Genomic DNA, 18,612 nt, shown 5'->3' with positions numbered 1-18,612 from the left:
CCATAATACTTTCCTGGAAAGCTTGACATGTGTACTTCAACTTAGATTAAGCTCACCTTCTCATTCTGGAACTCTAACTTGGCAAAAAACCTATCACAAGAAGCTAAGTCCAAAACATAAAATGCAGAATTTCTTATCTTTTAACGATTAATTCACAAAGTCTCTTCTGCATGTTAAACTCATAAAAATAACTTACAATCAACTCAAATAAGTTCAAAATACATTAAAAAGCATAGTGTACAAGGAATAAAAACATATGTATATTTTGCCCTTATCAGTAATTCATGGTCTGTCGGTAAATCCATCAGTAATAAATATACCGATAGATTTACTAACAGACAAAGTGCACCAAAAAAAATTACCAACTTCAATTCATCGGTATCTCCATCAGTAAATTTAACATTTCACCAACAAGAAAACTATATGTAATGTCTTCGATGTTTTTGTTTGTCCGCTAGTATATCCATTAGTAAATATAACATATCACCGATAAAATACTATTTGTAATTCCATCAATGAGTTAACAGCATCAATGGTATTTGCAGTGATTTTTTTCCAACTCTCTCTGAAATATATCGGCGGAGTTGTTCTGTTGGTAACCCTGTCAGTAACATTTTAAAAATAGTTTTTAAAAAAAATATTGAATAGAAGTAGAAAAATAATTAATATAAATAAATTAATATAAAAATCAAATATTTATTATAGATTTAAACATTTTTACATTTAAATACAATAAATATCAAATAGAGATGGCGTTGAAGGAGGAGGTGGTCGTTGTCAGGGTCGTCGGGCCAATTAGAGGGTGCACATGAACCACCCATCTGTGATCTCATCTCCATTTCTAATTGGTAGAGTTCTTCATAATCAGTAGTGAGTTGTTCACATTTATCATTAAGATGGGTCATCTAAACCTATACTGGTCTAACATCGCCGCAAACTCCGAAGTTTGAGTACTCGGAATCAATTGTGAGCATCCAATGGTCGAAGCACTCGAGTCGTCCACAAGTTCTTGGTAATAGTGTTAGAGAGTCTAAACACTCGATTTCTATCGGATCCACTGGACGATCCTGTCTCTAACCTCAAATCTGAATCGAGATCTAGAATGGTCAAAGGATCATCCCCATATGTAACACCCTCAGTTTAATTTATGTCATATTCATTGAAAAATAAGTGTGTGTGTGTGTGTTATTATCCTTAATTATCCTAACCATTTTAAGTTTATTATTATTATCATAACTACCAAAACCTCATTAGAGTCTTCTCTATAAATTGACATTTTCAAGTGTCGACATCAATCAAAAACACAATTGAACATACATATTTGTTATCAAACCATCTTGAAACTTCTTCACCATAATCCAATTACTCATCATTTTATATTCGTCTACTTATTCCTTCTCTATTTTCAATTCTAATAACAATGTCATATATCTTTTCTTTCTATATATGATGTCATTAAAACAAAGCATGTTATAAAGTTATCTACATGCATGCTAGAATTTTAAATATATACGCAAAATAGATTTAATTATCAAAATCATAGTTCGTCACTTGCTCCACCCTTCATCAATATATTGCTTAAACCTTCTTTACCGACTCTTTATAAGTGTGTATTTGGCTTTATGATAGTTTTTAGGTTGCGGTTTGAAAAACAAAACATTAAATTATAGTTTTTCTTAAACTCTAAGTTTTCTATCATAATGTAAAATGAAAAATAAGTCAAAGTAATGAAACCAAATAACTCTTAAAGTTATAGTTAGCCTAAAAAAAATCTCAAATCGGACCATCCTACAATGCTAAACGAAATCTAAGGCTTACTTACTCTATTTATCCTTTCAATAATTATTAATTATTGTTTCAAGATAAAAAAATATATATATATAGGAGAATAGTAAAGACAGAGAAAGCATGTTTCATTTTCTTTATTATTTTGAAACAATAAAAATTCATTAATATCAAAACAGTTTAAGAGATAAAATTATTCTGTGTAAAAATAGTTTCAATTATTTTGATATGTTTTGTGTAAAAATAATTGATCATATTCTAACTTTGCAGAAACATGAAGAGGAATGCAACAAAAAAAAGCATCAATTTCGTATTTTGTTTTACCATCCAACCATACTCTCGACTGCATTATCAGAACACTTGTCGATGTAAGGTATGCAACATAAGAATCCACAGAGAACATGAAGGTAGGATTTTGCAAAAGCAGGAGCTAAATAAATGTAAGGAGATCGCTAACGTCGCTGCTTGGTAAGAAGATTAGGAAATCCTGCAAGTTGAGTTAGGCAAAACCAGGGCCAGCCCAACCCTAAGTAAGCCACCTACCTGTAAAAGCCCCCCAACATTAACCGCATCTATAATAAAAGATGTTATTTTAAAAAGATAAAATAATAAAATAATATTTTAAATAGTATAAATATAGCTTTTTTATTCCATAACCATGAACCATACACATAACGCCAAGTACAGGATCGGTGGAGATTGGGAGCCATGATCTTGTGAAAAGAGAGAGGCCTCCTGGTGATGTGTAAGATGACCGTGAAGCTTTGATCCCTTGTTGTTTGTAGTACTCATCCTCTGGGGTTTTGCCCCAAAAGTGGACTTCTGTTTCACGGGGCTTGAGATTTTCATGCTCCATTTTTAGAGAAGACTTGGGATTTTTGGAGGGTTGTTCTTGTTCTTGGGAAGATAGATGTGGGTGATCTTGTCGTTGATTGGCTATTTTAATGTGGTTTCGACTTCTTTTCCCTCTAGAGCATCAACGTAGAAGTTAAATGGGTAGTTAAAAATAAAAAATTAATATTTTAATTTTTTTTTATTGTTTTTCATACTCTAAAAATATCTTTAATAAAAAATATTATTTTTAAGAGGTAAAATATGTTGAATAGTATAAATATAGTTTTTTTTACTGTGCATATTCCAATAAAAAACCATTTAAAAAGCTAATTATATTAAAGTGGAATAAATAAGTGTTTTTTTAATGATTTTGATGTTATTTTTTTTCCACGTGGCTAGATTTAATTGGCTTATTTTTTTGTTGGCCTCACTTTGTTAGTTTTAACTCTTTTAAAAGATATGTAGGAATAACATTTGTGGGAAAGAAAAGACATTTTAGCATTGTTTGGCTTTTCTCTTAGAGCATCTCCAATGAAAAATGCTATATTGAAGAGTCAAATGAAGAAAAACAGCTTTTTGAATAGTGTAAATATAGCTTTTTGAATTATGTGCATTCCAATAATAAAAAGCTATTTAGAAAAGCCATTTATATTTTAATATATTTCATGTTAAATTAATTTTAATATAATTATATAAATAATTTAGATATTTTATATATAATATAATTATGATGTTATTAATTATATAATTAATATGAATAATTTATAAAATTAATATAAAATTAATGAAGTAATATGAAAGTTAAAAAATATAATTTAAAATTTATTTATATAAATAAAACTAATCACAAATATTAAATTAACAACAAAAGGTCTAAAAAATCAAGAGATATAAAAAAGAAAATAGAAAAAGCTTTTAAACAAGCATACCTTTTAATTTCAGCTAATTAACACAACCGATGTTAATAATTAACCGGAGAATAATTGATTCTTGTTTTTTTAAATTTGAGAGAAGGGTGAGGCACAATACAAAAATTTAAAACTACAAGTTTTTTCTTCATGTATTTATAGAAAATTTCTTCTATATTAAAAAAAAAAAAAAGTTGTTGGCCAACGACTATAAAAATAGTCGTTGGCCAACAGCTATCATTTTGGTCATTTCTACAGTTAAATGTAGAAATGGCTGTTAAGGAAACAAATAGCCATTTTGGCTATTTGTTTAGCTCCTCCATTGGAATGCAAACAGTGAAGAAAAAAAAGGCAAGGACGTTTGGCTTCTCATTTAACTGCTCGGTTGGAGCTGCTCTTAGAGCATCTCCAATAGAGAAGCTAAATGGATAGCCAAAAATAAAAAACTAAGAGGAAAAACAAGCAAAGAAATGTGGAGAAATATTAGTTTTTTTTATTTTTGGCTATCCATTTAGCTTCTCTATTGGAGATGCTCTAAGGAGAAAACCAAACAAAATACTAAAATGTCTTTTTTTTTCCTACAAATGTTATTCCTATATATCTCTCAAAAGAGTTAAAACTAACAAAGTGGGGCCAACAAAAAAATAAACCAATTAAATCTAGTAATGTGAAAAAAAAAATAACATTAAAATCATTAAAAAAATAAAACACTTATTTATTCAACTCTAATAAAATTAGCTTCAAATAACTTTTTTTTATTAGAATATATATAATAAAAATATATATATTTATACTATTCAAAATATTATTTTATCAATTCATCTTTTTAAAATAACATCTTTTATTAAAGATATTCTTAGAGTATAAAAGACAAGTAAAAACAAACTAAAATATTAATTTTTAATTTTTAATTATTCATTTAGCTTTACCGTTGTAGATGCTCGAAGCGGAAAAAGACGTCAAAACCACATTAAAATAGCCAATCAACGACAAGATCACCCACATCTATCTTCCCAAGAACAAGAACAACCCTCCAAAAATCCCAAGTCTTCTCTAAAAATGGAGCATGAAAATCTCAAGCTCCGTGAAACAGAAGTCCACTTTTGGGGCAATACCCCAGAGGATGAGTACTACAAACAACAAGGGATCAAAGCTTCACGGTCATCTTACACATCACCAAGAGGCCTCTCTCTTTTCACAAGATCATGGCTTCCAATCTCCACCGATCCTGTACTTGGCGTTATGTGTATGGTTCATGGTTATGGAAACGATATCAGCTGGACTTTTCAGTCCACGGCTATCTTCCTAGCCCAGATGGGTTTTGCCTGCTTTGGACTTGACATTGAAGGCCATGGTAAGTCTCAAGGCCTTAAGGGCTATGTACCCAATGTTGATCTTGTTGTTCAAGACTGTCTTTCTTTCTTTGATTCCATCAAGAATGACACACAGTTTCATGGGTTGCCTTTCTTTTTGTATGGTGAATCAATGGGCGGTGCTATTTGTCTCTTGATTCATTTAGCAAACCCTAAAGGGTTTGACGGTGCAGTTTTGGTCGCCCCCATGTGCAAAATCTCTGATAATATAAAACCCAGATGGCCAATTTCTGATATTCTATTATTGGTGGCAAAATTTTTGCCTACTTTAGCTATAGTTCCAGCTGCTAGCATTCTGCACAAGTCAATCAAAGTGGAGAGAAAAGTGCCGATTGCAGAAATGAACCCAATGAGATATAGGGGGAAACCAAGATTGGGAACTGTTGTCGAGCTTCTAAGGGTTACTGATTATTTGAGTCAAAATTTGAGAAATGTTACCATTCCATTTATTGTATTACATGGTAGCATGGATGTTGTCACTGATCCAAAAGTGAGCGAAAGTTTGTATGAGGAGGCAAAAAGCGAAGACAAGACGATAAAGATTTATGATGGAATGGTGCATTCTTTGCTTTTTGGAGAAACTGATGAGAATGTTGAAATTGTTCGGCAAGATATTATATCTTGGTTGAATGGTAGATGCAAGCGAAACTGTCTGTAAGTTTGTCGTTTTGGGATGTTTTATTACTGCTGGTTGGTTGTTCAATTAAAGAACTTTATACTTGGAAATTTATTCTAGAATTCATGTTGAGTTCCTGTGCTGATGTTGGGTAAAATTAACACTTTGGTTGTGTAATTATGCTTCTTGAAATGCACGGTCTCTATATCCTAATGTGTTATTCATGTTGATTAGCTTTCCAGGGATTGTGTTAATTTTCAATAAAGTATTGAGCTCCTGTGCCGGAATGCATGTTTTAGACATCTTATTGTGTTAATTTTCAATCAAGTTCTTCTTTCCAAGTATCAACGGTAATGAGTAGCGGTTCTCGCCGAGATTTGAACATGCAGATCTCAAAGTCATCGTGGTGACTTCTTTTAGCAACCCTTCCGATGCGCTTTACAGCCTAAAAATACAAAGCAACGCTTCCGTTAAGCTCCGACATTTAATTTTTGTTTCACCACATATTAATTGCCACATTTGAAAAGAATTTTTGTGCAAATTCCTTGTTTGCAGATCGACTTCTCCCTTCTTGAGCATAGATTGGGCATGTTCTTTCGTCACAGTTCATCTGTAAATTGCTCTCGTATACGGCGGTACTAATGACAAGACACAAGCTCTTTAACCAAAAAAATAAAAGCGGCACCTGTGACGGCTCCTACGCATGAAATCTCAGAATAACTAATAACCTTTAAAGCAAGCAATTGAAATACAGCACGCCAGTCAGACGCTGAATACATGATGGGGCCAAATGACAGGTCTTTCGAGGAGATGATAGATTTTGTCATCTCTGCACCACAAGGAGAACCATGCAATGAAAATAACTGCGCAAAGGTAGTGAAGGAAAACCGAAAAAAGAATAACCCCTTTTATCAATTACAGGTGGGGAAAAATGAAAAACATCCAAGCAATATCTATAGAAATCTATCTTCACTTGCTATCAGACTAATGTAAACCTACGTAGCATCCCAGTGTAATGGACGACTAAACGAGAGGATCCACTGTTAGACTGACAAAAAAAATATGTATAAAGAATGGATCATCACCGACTGCAACTATGCACGTATCTACTGGTTAGAAAAGGCCTATATCCCTTTGTCATCTTGTTGAAACTAGTCAGGCAATGGCTAAAATATGCATCTGCAACCGCAAGCAGCAGCTAGGAGCATAAAGATATCTGAGTTGCTGAAAAAGAACCTATAGGTGATCTCTGGGTTGCCGAAAGAAACATCTGCAAAAAAATTTGAGCTCCATATTCACACCATAAATAGGTAATTCAAGTCATCCACTGTTAGGCGAGTCTGACGACCACCATTTTCATCCTCTCCAAAAGCAGATGCCACCATCTCTCTCTTCTTTTGCTGCAAAAGCAAACCAAGTATTTTTGTTTTACCAACAAATTTCAAAACGAAAGAAATATAACAAAACAGACTTTAAAAACAATAGTCCAATAATGAACTCTTAGTGAATACTAGAAAATGCATTTATTGAAAAAAAAAACACCGTACTAGAGTATGCAACAAAACTGAAGGTACATCATGAGACTATTCTTCATTTCGAAACTTTGGCCAGACCTTTAGTGTTGTCAAAACACCGTACCAGAAAATTGTTCAGAAATGCATTTGAGTATTAATTTCAGAACATGACTAGGTTGAATTAACTACAAAGCAAAAACACCTCCTTAAATGCTTTGGTTAAAAGCAAGCCAATGTTTCTATGGTACGTTAGGAACTACAAGAATCAAAGCAGCTCAAAAGCACTTCAAATCCTTTCAGCCAAAGCATCCAAAAGGCTGCTTTTGCAAAGAGTTGCTCCAACTGCAGGCCAAAAACTAGGCTCAAAATCCATAACCTGTTGATCATGTTAAGCACGAGTTTGTCCAAAAACAAACACCTTTTTCTCAGCCCAGACACTTTTATTGGCTAAAACCAATGCATTAAGACATGCACTCGACCACACTGAGCTTGATGTCTTGAGCTCATCCAAACATCATGTATACACAGTGACCATTAAAGAAAACCTGATCACTTGTCCACCCAGTTCAAATTGTTCTGCCAACATTATGTTGGTGGCTTGAGTACTGTTGAAGGCAAGTTCATTTAATACCACAACCCATTCCCTTTTTCTGTTCCCCTTACTCTGCTATTTAAAGTTGTTAGAGTTATTATGGTCACTTGAAAAACTTCGTCGAACCACCTTCACCTAATACCCAAACTCATTCCCTTTTTTGCTTCACTCACTACTTCAAAGAACACCTATGGTATACAGCTTAATAAGCCTTTGAACAATCAATGAATTCAGTTAGCCTTTGAATAACCATTGACTTATAGGTGCAAAATGTATGCCCTTTGCCTCCCAAAATGAGAAACACTAGTTCTTAATTTGCCCATGGCAACGGAAGAACCAAAACCAGTAATATCAATCAATTGATGGGACCTGAAGCAAATAGCAATGGCAAGGGAGGAACCAAAAATTTCTTACAGATCATTGACAGCACCACGTCTATCATCTCCATGCTCTTAATTGTTAAATAAAACTATTGCATGATCAACCATGGAAGGGCAATTTAAACAAATTATGATGGAGGAAGTGATAAGCCATGCACCTTTGAATGGTGGTGGCCAATTGCTAAGGAACTGAGTAACACAAAATTTTAGAGAAAACACAGTACCTGGAGGGCTAATATACGATCTTCAACAGTATTTTTTACAGTTAATCGCAAAACTGTAACTGCACGAGTTTGTCCAATACGATGTGCCCTATCAATTGCCTGATCTTCAGTTGTAGGATTCCACCATAGGTCCAGAAGCAACACATGGCAAGCTGCAACCATGTTCAGTCCAAGACTAGCTGCTTTCAAAGACATAATCATAACAGATACCTGTAGTGCAAAGGAATCAAACATCAGGGTAATATAACACGTGAAACATTTGAGAGGGCATTTAAAAAACATTATACATAAACCTTTGAAGTTCAAATGGTTAAAATCCCACAAACCTCCGGAAGTGTATTGAAATCCTTCACAGCTTTATCTCGGGCAGTAACTGACATTGTTCCATCCAGTCTTCTGTACTGAATGGAAGAATTTTTAAGACAGGCTTCAAGCAAATCTAGCATTCCTGTCCATTGGGAAAAAACTATGGCTTTCTCCCCAACAGCCTTAATTGGGAGGCATCTTTTATCCATTCCATCCTTAACTGAATCTCTAGAACCATATGAGGTATCATAACAAGCAACATTTTCATCAACAGAATTCTCTAACAAATTGCCTGTAGGCAAACAATCTTTTGGCTTAGTCAGCGATTGCAGGACTTCAAGAGCTACCCTAATTTTTGATGAATCATGGGGACGGTTGTCAGAGGATGAGCTAACTGCCGCAACAAGCTCAGAACCAGAACAATCCTGACCAGGCTCATCAGATAGAGAACTGTTTAATGTAGCTTTGGAAAACACTGAAGACACATTCAGTCGAACTTTGCAGTTTGACACGGGGCATTGGCTATCATCACCAGTAAGATGCTCAAAGATACACTGTCTGCAGAATACATGACCACATACTGAAACAACAGCATCTTCAGGTGGATCCTGTATGAAATCAGCAAAGATGTCAGAAACAAAAAAAAAATTGACCAAGAAGTTTAACAAATACAACCACCATACCTCAGTCCCAAACTAGTTGCTAGATGGAAAAACAGTTTAACAAATAATAAAAGAAAACCAGAATATAAAATAACACAGAATTAATTCACTGCATTATAAAGAAAATATTAGCAGCAGCAACCCTGTCCAACAATTTGTACAGGCACGGGGGAAGGCTGCATTGTGCGCTCAAGCTTTGATTAGAAGCTCCTATAATGATGTTGCACCAAACTGTACCTCAAATAACTAGTTTTTGAAGAAGAAACAGCTGTTACTTTATCATTTTTGCTATGTTATATTGCAGCTGGGTTATTTTTATCTAAACAATCTCTTGAAATACCAGGTTCTGAATGCCATGCAGTGACAACCATGATTCTTGTTGCTTTTCAGCAAGCCTAGTGCATTTTTTCAAGTAATGTTTGCTTTCCTAACAAACATATCAGCATTACTATTATATAAAAGAAGAAATTATACTCCTAGCCAAACAATACTCCTGTTGGAAATACCAAAAAGTATCCTAGAGGCTTCCAAGGATTTGGAAACTATTCTATGTATAACTGTGAAAGTTCTAGACAGAGCTATTGAGCACTTTGAGACAAAGCAATCGCCTTATTTTGAGGAGGGAATTAATTAGGTATGGTGGGTATGATATGTAGGTCTAGCCACTATGAAAGGAACTTTTCCCCTCAAAATCTGCGAACTCCTGCAGACTTCAGCCAGTACAAGAAGCCTTCTGAATCAAAGACATCAAACACCAAATCAAACATCTCTATTATTAATGCTTGAATTCTAAGATCCTGTTTATTATACATTTAAGTAACAGATATGCAGCTTCAAGACTATCTTTTTTCAGGAAATCCAAAACAAAGCAATTGCAACTGAATCCAATATCTTAAAATCATGTTCCAGATCCCTTCACTGATTGAACTAGCTGATGTTTAAACGAACAAAACAGGATGCAGAAAGGGAAAATTATGATAAATGTGTTTTAATATGCGCATGAGTTATTTGTGCAATATGCATCCACAATATAAATGTACTGATGAAGTTAACAAAAGGAAACAAATCCAGTAAAGATACAGAAAAAATAAGAGAACATAGAAATAAGTCAAGCAGAAATAGCACAAGAAAAAAAACCACATACACTGCATATGCCACAGATTGCCAAAGATGCTTCTAAACAATTTAGAAGGCATAACTGTTTCTCCCGAGGAAGCTTCTTTGCCATCTCAACTGAGGAACTACCTAGAGAACTTGAATCTAAACCCGAGACGAGACGAGGATGATCACAAGCTTGTCGAAGACGCAACAGCATCAACAAGATGTTAACATAATTTTGTTTAACAGTTCCAGCAGCTGCATATTCCTGACAAACAAGTGAAGTAGTTCAAAGAATTATTTGATATGCATACATAAAAGGAGAGTACGGAAATTGAACATTTTTGCTTCATAGCAGGTATATGATTAAATTCTCTCAAAAAGAAAATTGAAATCAGTTCTAAATTACTCTTCTGGTAAATTCATACTTTAAACTGAGCTCGTGAATCAATTTCTAGTCTGGTGTAGAATTCACGTTCTTCCTCTGTAAAGTCCACTTTTTTTAGTTCTACTACTCTGGGAGGTAGGTTAATAATTGGTTCCCCGTCAAGAAGAGTGCCTAGAGCACAAAATAGCCGTCAGATGAGTCCAAAAAGAAACTGCAATAAGTTGCACGACATCAACAGGCTAGCTACAATTTACAATATAAATGACACAAACCAGACAAGAAAAAAAACATATAGATGAGCATGCAAAGACAGAAATTGTGCAGGTAAGATTTTTCAAACAGATCAAAGGATACTAATATGTTTATGCATTGCCGGACTTAAAAAAAGTTCTCTGTGAGTAGTAAAATCATAGTAGACAGTGCTTGTTCATGCACTGAGCAATAGAATATGTTTCTTGTAACTAAAATCCATCAACTAATCACAGGGTTAAATCATTTGTGTATCCTGAAGATGTAACCTTTAGATCACTCCACAGCAGGACCCTCATGGCAAAAATGGAAAGAACTCTTAACCACATTCCTGGTTGAGACCAATGCTTCTAGTTAATACGCTACTAATCAATTGGCCAACAGAGGAAAAGAATGAAAAGAGTAGTTGAAACCTGTGAAAAAACTTCCTCTACTACCGATGCAATCCCAATGAATTGGAAGACAAACAAAGCATTCAGACCAGGACAAATAAAGCAACATCCAGCCAAGCAACAAGCCTCGAATAGAGAACAAATATCAAAGGATCTCAATTCTACAACAAAGGAGATAGGTAGAAGGTCCTGGAGGTTTTTACAGTCATAATAAACCAAATTAAGGATCTTTGGCAAATCCAGCCAGGATGAATTTCACCATATGGACTAACAAATACGCTACTAATCAATTTGCCAACAGAGGAAAAGAATGAAAAGAGTAGTTGAAACCTGTGAAAAAACTTCCTCTACTACCGATGCAATCCCAATGAATTGGAAGAAAAACAAAACATTCAGACCAGGACAAATAATCAGAGCATCCAGCCAAGCAACAAGCCTTGAATAGAGAAAAAATATCAAAGGATCTCAATTCTACAACAAAGGAGATGGGTAGAAGGCCCTAGAGGTTTTTAGAGTCATAATAAAACAAATTAAGGATCTTTCGAAAATCCAGCTAGAATGAATTTCACCATATGGACTAACAAATACACAAAATTAGTGCACAGAAAAATCATACAATCTTACCTTTGGTGCGACGAAGCATTACTGTCTTCAAAACAGCTTGTAATTTTTTGTACCCTTTTTGTGGATTCTTTTGAATTGGGACCTTTATTGCTGAGCAGAATAGCTTGTAGCCAGCATATGGGTCATATCTGAGGAATCTGAAATAGCTATAGAGATCATCAATTGCATTTTGGATAGGGGTACCAGACAAGCACCACCTGCGTTTTGCCCGAAGACCCCAACAGGCCCTGGCCACATGAGTTCTGTGATTCTTGATGCTCTGGGCTTCATCAAGGACAACCCTAAACCATGCCACCTTTGCAAGAGGCCGGGCAATGGACTCAAGCATTGCACTATCCATTCCTTTCTTATTCTTTGAACCCTTTTTGCCAGAACTAGGAGGATTTTTTCTTTTCTTATCGTATGAAAATCCTAGGCGCGGAGCATCATCGCCTTCCATTCTTCGTTTCTCTTCATCATCTTCATCAGCCAGAGGCTGCCTTGGGACCTCCATGCTGACAATTGAATATGTTGTAATGACAACATCATACTTTGCCAGCTCTGAAGGATCCTTTGTTCGATTGCTTCCATGGTATACTAGAACCGAGAGATTGGCTTCAGTGGTTACCTTCTTACGCAATTCATCATCCCACTGCCGCAGGACACTTGTGGGGCAAACAATGAGAGTTCCAGCAGTTGGCCTTCCCTTGGATTGCCCAGAAGAGTTCAGGCTCTTTGTTGAACTATGATTTGATGTAACTTGAGAACCATCGGCACCTTTCTTCATTCTGTCAATCTCAGTAACTCCATCATCATCATCATCCAAATTTAAGGTTTCACGCTCTTCTTTCTTAACAGCCACAGCATCCGCTCGATGAGAAGGAGCTCTTTCCTTGAGTATAAGAGCAATGGTTGACACAGTCTTTCCCAGCCCCTGTGAGAAAATGATTGCATAAATCACCAAGCCACAAAAAAAAGGGTGGGGGGGTTCTCAATGTTAGAACCATCAAGTGTCTTTAGTAACAAAATCTACCTGATCATCTGCAAGAATTCCTCCAGAACAGTGCAAGCTAGAGGTTTCCTTCTGAACCATCCATGACAACGCAATTCGCTACACAGGAAATCATTGGACATCAATGGGATAATAATACATAATCATGCATATCCATAAGCCCATAAAAAGCACACTCGGCCATGAGAACACCAAGGGGAATCCATATATAGTCCTCAAACCCCATCTTAGAAGTAGAGTAACAAAATGCAGAACATCAGAAATAGAGAGCATATAACAAGAAACAAACACTGTAAAAGTAAGAATTCACTTCAAATGCAGTTAGCCAATGCCAGTTGCTTTCAGATTGCTAAAAGCCACCATAAAAATCCACTTCAAAGTGAGCTTTGCCAATCTCAGTTGATTTCAGATAACTATACAAGTCAGACTGAACTTAAATCTCTCTCATTGCATTGAAACACAACACCCCACGCAAAGAATCTTGGTGTCGAGGAGAAATCCACTTCAAAATGTAATTTTTTTTCCACTGGTACAAACTTGAAATTTATTCTGTTTGTATGGATTAGAAATTTATTTTGTTTGTATGGATTAACATGAACAAAAGCATAACACAACTCAAGACACATTGTGGGCAACTTGAAAAATCCATCTTCACGTGCCTCTCTGTAGGCATTTTGCCTTGCTACTGAAGAGGAACATTACAGTTAATTGCTTGTGGGCATATAGGAGATCAAAGATATTCTAAGCTTCTAGTTGATCCACATCTGGTGACTGCAAAGAGATAGTCTGGAGTGGAAAACTAGTTCCATATGTTCAGAATTATTGAGAGGAAATTCAAACTTTGACAGACTGCTGATAGAAATCAGTTCCATGATACATATTGACTTCATGATGCATCTAAAGCATCAACAGTACTACTTTTATCTTTGTTTATTTTGTTATAGCCTTATTTATTTATCTTTGTTTTCTTTTTGTTAAACTTACAAGTTACAATGCAGTAATTTTATCTTTGTTTATTTTGTTACAGCCTTATTTATTTATCTTTGTTTTCTTTTTGTTATACTTACAAGTTACACTGCAGTAATGCTGGATTCACAAGTCATGATGAGCTCAAAGTGTTCTGAGATTGCCATGCAAGATTGATTGATATGCCACTTATCAGATTCTGTGCATCTTATACAGTCATCAACTCATAGCTACAGATCAGCCTGCATAAGGAAGAAAAGAAAGATTCCAAACCTGATGTCTCAAGAGAGGAACTGCCAAAACACCATCGGGTGGAACAGCTTCAAACTCTGGTTGAGCAAGATCCTGCCATAAAATTAGTCATGTCAAATACTCGTAATGCTAGTCATGATATAAGAATCATGGAATCATGAAGCTCTTTAATTTCCAAATACAGAAAACAGTGAGGTATTTATGCAAGATGGCAGGACTATGTCTCTTCTCACACATGAGAAAATCAGTTGAATTTCAATGGCAATCACAACTTTTTTTATTTTTTCAGTTGAAATATTTTCTAGGGAGGACAAGTTCTCAATAAAGGAAATAAAAATTATGTCCCCGCTAATATGTGAGCAAATGCCTGCACATTGCACTCATATGCTTATTGTCAAGTCATTTGGTGAGAATGTGTCTGTGAGTGTGACAGCCTTTCAGCATCCCAACAAAATATTTCAGGCAGAGAGACTGGAAATCTCAGATCAATGCGATGACACCTGACCAGAAAGTAAATTGGACTCCAGCTCCAACGCATTCCAAATTCTGTATTTAATTAAGCTCCAATTTCTTTTGAATTCAGAAAGCATTGATAATCAAAATTTTGGTTTTAGCATAACAACGCAGGTAGATTCCCAGCTCACAATACTGACCTGCAGTGCAACTCGAAGTACAAGGCGCTCATCATTGGCCCTGAACCTTGTGCCTTCTACTGCAGAACGATGAGGTGAATCATTATATGTAGGTCGTTGCAAAGGAACTGGGGGCTTTATAGAAGCAAAAGATTGGTTTGAGCAAGCAGGTTGACTGATATCATCAAGAATACATATATCAGGATCATCATCAACATGGGATTTGCTTCCAGATGAATTACTCTCAATTGATTCAGGGCTGACTATTGAAAGATGAGAACCCAAGGCCTTAGACTGAATTGGTATACCCAGTTCTTCATCCTTACCACAACTCAACTGCTTGTTGCTTATATTGAATGTCTGAGCAAAGGGAAAATACTGCTCTGAAGCATTTAAATTCAAATATGCACTGTCCAGGGGAAACCTACCAACAACTCCCTCAACTTGATCTCTTGAAGATCCAATGGTCACACAACCCCATTCATCCTTAGTGTAAATTACATGCTTCTGACTTTGCACAGACGATAAAAAACCTGATGATGACTGTTTTTTGTCTTTGTCAACAAAAGCACCATTTCCATCACTCCAGGAACACTTTCTGTCGAGAGCTTCAGTAACTCCACCAGACTGCCATGTCATGTTCCTACACACAGCCGACCCATCAGTTTTTTCATCACCTACACGAACTGTTTGGTCCCCACTGATGCCTAACTGAATATAACTGGATTGCATAACTGATGCCTTGTCATTAAAAAGTCCATCTTCAGCACTTGATGAAAAATTTCCACTGATTGGTGGCATATAGTCGATACCTTCATATTTAACATTCATCATGTTTACATCAGAGTAAGGCATCATCGAAGTCTCTGATCCAGAGCATGCACTCTCAGGTTGAAAATCATTAATTTCTTGATTGTTGTGCGATAATCCAAAATTAAAAGCACTGGAAAAATCGCATTGTGGAGAATCAGTATAATGCGTATCATATTCGTTCATGCCAAATTGCATTGCTGAATGATTATTGCTGAATTCAGTATGAAAATCAGGATAATGCCAGACATCAGACTTGGGAGAAATCATATCATGTGAAAAAACATCTGTATTCATCAACTGCATGTCCATGGATCTATCAATGTCATTTTCAGGTTCTAGGATTTCTAAGCTATTCTTAACGAATGCATCACCAGATCCAAACTTCTCATCCGAACTGTCCATCCAAGAACCATGTGAAGCATCTGCAATTATCAGGAAACATAAATCAGAACTCCAATCATAAATCACAATGATCTAAATCAACCTCCCAAATGCACATCATCAAACACACAATACAAAAGCAAAAGTGGGAGAGAGTTTACATGCCTGTGGATTTGAAGTTCCCTTCCACATGCCTCAATTGGTTTCCATTTTCATCCAAAAGAGGATTTAAATTCAAACCACGTGCATGATCTGCAATACAGCTAGACACTCCATCAGCAAAAGTAGTAGATGCTGTACTGCAACTGGCTATCTCTGATTTCAACACTCCATCCCTCATTGTTCCTTGATCCTCTTGAAACGGTAAACAAAACTCTCTATTACTTCCAGAGTAAGCATGCATTGAAGAGCTCATTTGTTTCCCTGCATAATCAAAAGAACCACCCAAATGACCTAACCTAGCATCTGAACCTTCTGGGTGGTGTATAGAGTTCGCGACATAATCCACAGATCCATCCCCTCCATCTGCCCCTTCTATCATCTGAGACCCTAAACAGTATTCGAACAAGCAAATTAATTACAATCTACAGACAACCAACATAACATTCCAAGGATTATTGCGTTTCAATCTATTACCACTTTGTAAATGCCAGATTCCGCCATTTCCGGTATCCGGCACTGGCTCAGCCTGCAACTTCTCAACCAAAATATCCCCTTTACCACTCTGCAATTTCACATTAAAATTAAAAAAAAAATACTAAAAAAAGGGAAAAACAGCAAAAGCATCCCTCTGTTTTTTTTTTTCCCCTCGAGTGAAGAATTAAGACTATTTCACGTTCAATTAATTAATGATATAACATGAAATTCGAGCAGAAAACCAGTTAAAATTCTAAGAAACCTAAAATCCAGTTCAACTTAACCTCTCATCGAAGACATCACCGTATTCCCATGCAAACCCGAGGCGTTCAAAACCAACGCCGGTTATCGAAACTTACCGGAGAAGCACGTAGTTCTTCTTCGAGAATAGTATAAAACAAGCCGACATCAATTGACAAGTCCTCCTCCTCTCCATCTCCAGTATTACCATCACCAACGGCCATGATTTCACCACCTGGCATCATACTCCTCGTGCTCCCGCCCGCCATTATAATGATCGTCAACACAACTTACAAAAACAAAAGGAAAAAACCCTAACAGTGAATAGAATTCAATTCAATTCTTTTTAAAGGAGAAATCCAAATCCAAATCCAAATCCAAGTTGTAACTGTTTTTGAGAGAGAGGGGGGGGAAATTACAGCGAAGTTTCGGGTTTGGGGTTTTTGTGTTTTTATGGCGTGTGTTGTGGTTTGTGGACTTTTTCATGATCCGAAACGGAAAGAATGAAAAGAAGATAAAAATGTGTAGAATAGAATAGAATAAAAAAAAAAAGTTGAAGGAAATCTCGTGAAGAATGCAAGTGGCGCGGGTTTAAAATATAGGGAGCCGAAGGTTTGAGGTGGGGGCGGTGCGTAGGTTAACGACTTTTTCTTTGTTTTTGTTTTTTTTTTTTTTAATAATAATATTTTGTTTTTGGTGATAGAAATAAATCAATAATGGTCAAGTTTTATTACTTATTGCGTGTTAGCTGGGGATGGGAAGGTGAAGGCGTGACGGTGGCTTTGGGTTGGTTATTCTCGTTTGGTTGGTCGTTTTCACATTCGACGGGGATCGCGCTGCTCGGGGATGGTTAATTGTTTGATCTCGTCCCTCTAGTTAATTTAATACAAGGAAATCGACAACATGACACTCAAAAGTTACATTTAGCAAGGTCATGATTAAATTTCAGAACTAAAAATTCATCACAACTATTAATCAAAATTTATCTTTCTGATTTTATTTTATTTTATTTTTTTTTTGTCGAAACCCATAAAAAAAAGGGATTAAATTTTTTTTCTCTTATTTTCACAAATTAGAATATTATCCGCTATTATTTTATATATATAAATATTAATTCATCACAATTTCATGAATTAACACACACCAAAATCACAAACTCACATCACAACATTATTAACACAAGCAATAAATCATCATACAAATACATTAATTTAATCAGGAGAAGGGAATTTGACACGGATTGAAAGCTTTGAAATCACTCCAAAAATGCCCCCCTTTAACAGTTTAAATTATTGGGTCGATATGATAATATATATATATATAGATATATATATATTATGATGTGTTCTTTTTGTATGTTTTTTATGATTTTTTCCCTCTATGTTTGATCCGAGTTAATTATAATTGAACAAGAAAAATTATATTTTAGATATTATTTTATTAGATAATAATCAATTCTGTATTCTTGTTGGATGAGATTCTTGCTTTTATGATTAAAAAAAAAATTGTTGAAATAATGACTTTTATTGCAAAAAAATAATAATCTTATTGCTATATAGTTAAATAAAAATATAAAAATAATTTGAAATAAAGCAACAGAAAAAAACTTACTAAAATAAAAAATATCACAAAAAAAGCTACTATAATGTTCATAAAAACCAGAAAAATAAAAAAAAATTGTGGACCGAATGGACAGTAAAATATGAACGTGCGAACACTAAGTACAATGAACAGTTATAAATAATAATACACCCTC

At 35.3% G+C, this 18,612-nt stretch overlaps 2 protein-coding genes across 7 annotated transcripts; one reads left to right on the top strand and one right to left on the bottom strand.

Annotated features, from left to right (window-relative positions):
* Window positions 1–4,512: 4,512 nt before the first annotated feature.
* Window positions 4,513–5,729, top strand: LOC133703506 (caffeoylshikimate esterase). The gene has a single exon (XM_062128085.1). It carries the CDS (start codon window positions 4,587–4,589, stop codon window positions 5,556–5,558), a length of 972 nt encoding a protein of 323 aa, XP_061984069.1. The 5' UTR covers window positions 4,513–4,586; the 3' UTR covers window positions 5,559–5,729.
* A 664-nt stretch (window positions 5,730–6,393) lies between these two features.
* LOC133703505 (helicase-like transcription factor CHR28) lies at window positions 6,394–17,489 on the bottom strand. Of its 6 annotated transcripts, none has more exons than XM_062128079.1 (12): window positions 16,976–17,489; window positions 16,617–16,674; window positions 16,146–16,529; window positions 14,808–16,021; window positions 14,176–14,247; window positions 12,958–13,035; window positions 11,946–12,858; window positions 10,721–10,851; window positions 10,339–10,560; window positions 8,553–9,140; window positions 8,227–8,436; window positions 6,394–6,916 (listed from the first exon to the last, which is right to left on the bottom strand). In XM_062128079.1, exons 1-12 carry the CDS (start codon window positions 17,123–17,125, stop codon window positions 6,812–6,814), a joined length of 4,125 nt encoding a protein of 1,374 aa, XP_061984063.1. In that variant the 5' UTR covers window positions 17,126–17,489; the 3' UTR covers window positions 6,394–6,811. The 6 variants fall into 6 exon arrangements, with proteins under 6 accessions (XP_061984063.1, XP_061984064.1, XP_061984062.1 ...); XM_062128080.1 differs by having other exon boundaries at window positions 16,617–16,668; XM_062128078.1 differs by having other exon boundaries at window positions 16,617–16,704; window positions 16,976–17,488.
* Between the last annotated feature and the right edge of the window lie 1,123 nt (window positions 17,490–18,612).

This window comes from Populus nigra, chromosome 9 (assembly GCF_951802175.1).
Source record: "Populus nigra chromosome 9, ddPopNigr1.1, whole genome shotgun sequence".
Classification (NCBI taxonomy): Eukaryota; Viridiplantae; Streptophyta; class Magnoliopsida; order Malpighiales; family Salicaceae; genus Populus; species Populus nigra.
The sequence above is the reverse complement of the archived record's forward strand: the minus strand, read 5'-3'. Positions and strand labels throughout refer to the sequence as shown.

What these genes read in the sequence shown, in the direction of transcription:
- LOC133703506 (XM_062128085.1), top strand. Translation starts at nt 4,587, where the DNA reads ATGGAGCATGAAAATCTCAAGCTCCGTGAAACAGAAGTCCACTTTTGG.
- LOC133703505 (XM_062128078.1), bottom strand. Translation starts at nt 17,125, where the DNA reads ATGGCGGGCGGGAGCACGAGGAGTATGATGCCAGGTGGTGAAATCATG. An exon ending in AGGGAACTTCAAATCCACAG is followed by an intron (nt 16,022 to 16,145) that starts GCATGTAAACTC and finishes TGATAATTGCAG; the next exon opens with ATGCTTCACATGGTTCTTGG. An exon ending in ATTCACGAGCTCAGTTTAAA is followed by an intron (nt 10,561 to 10,720) that starts GTATGAATTTAC and finishes CTTGTTTGTCAG; the next exon opens with GAATATGCAGCTGCTGGAAC.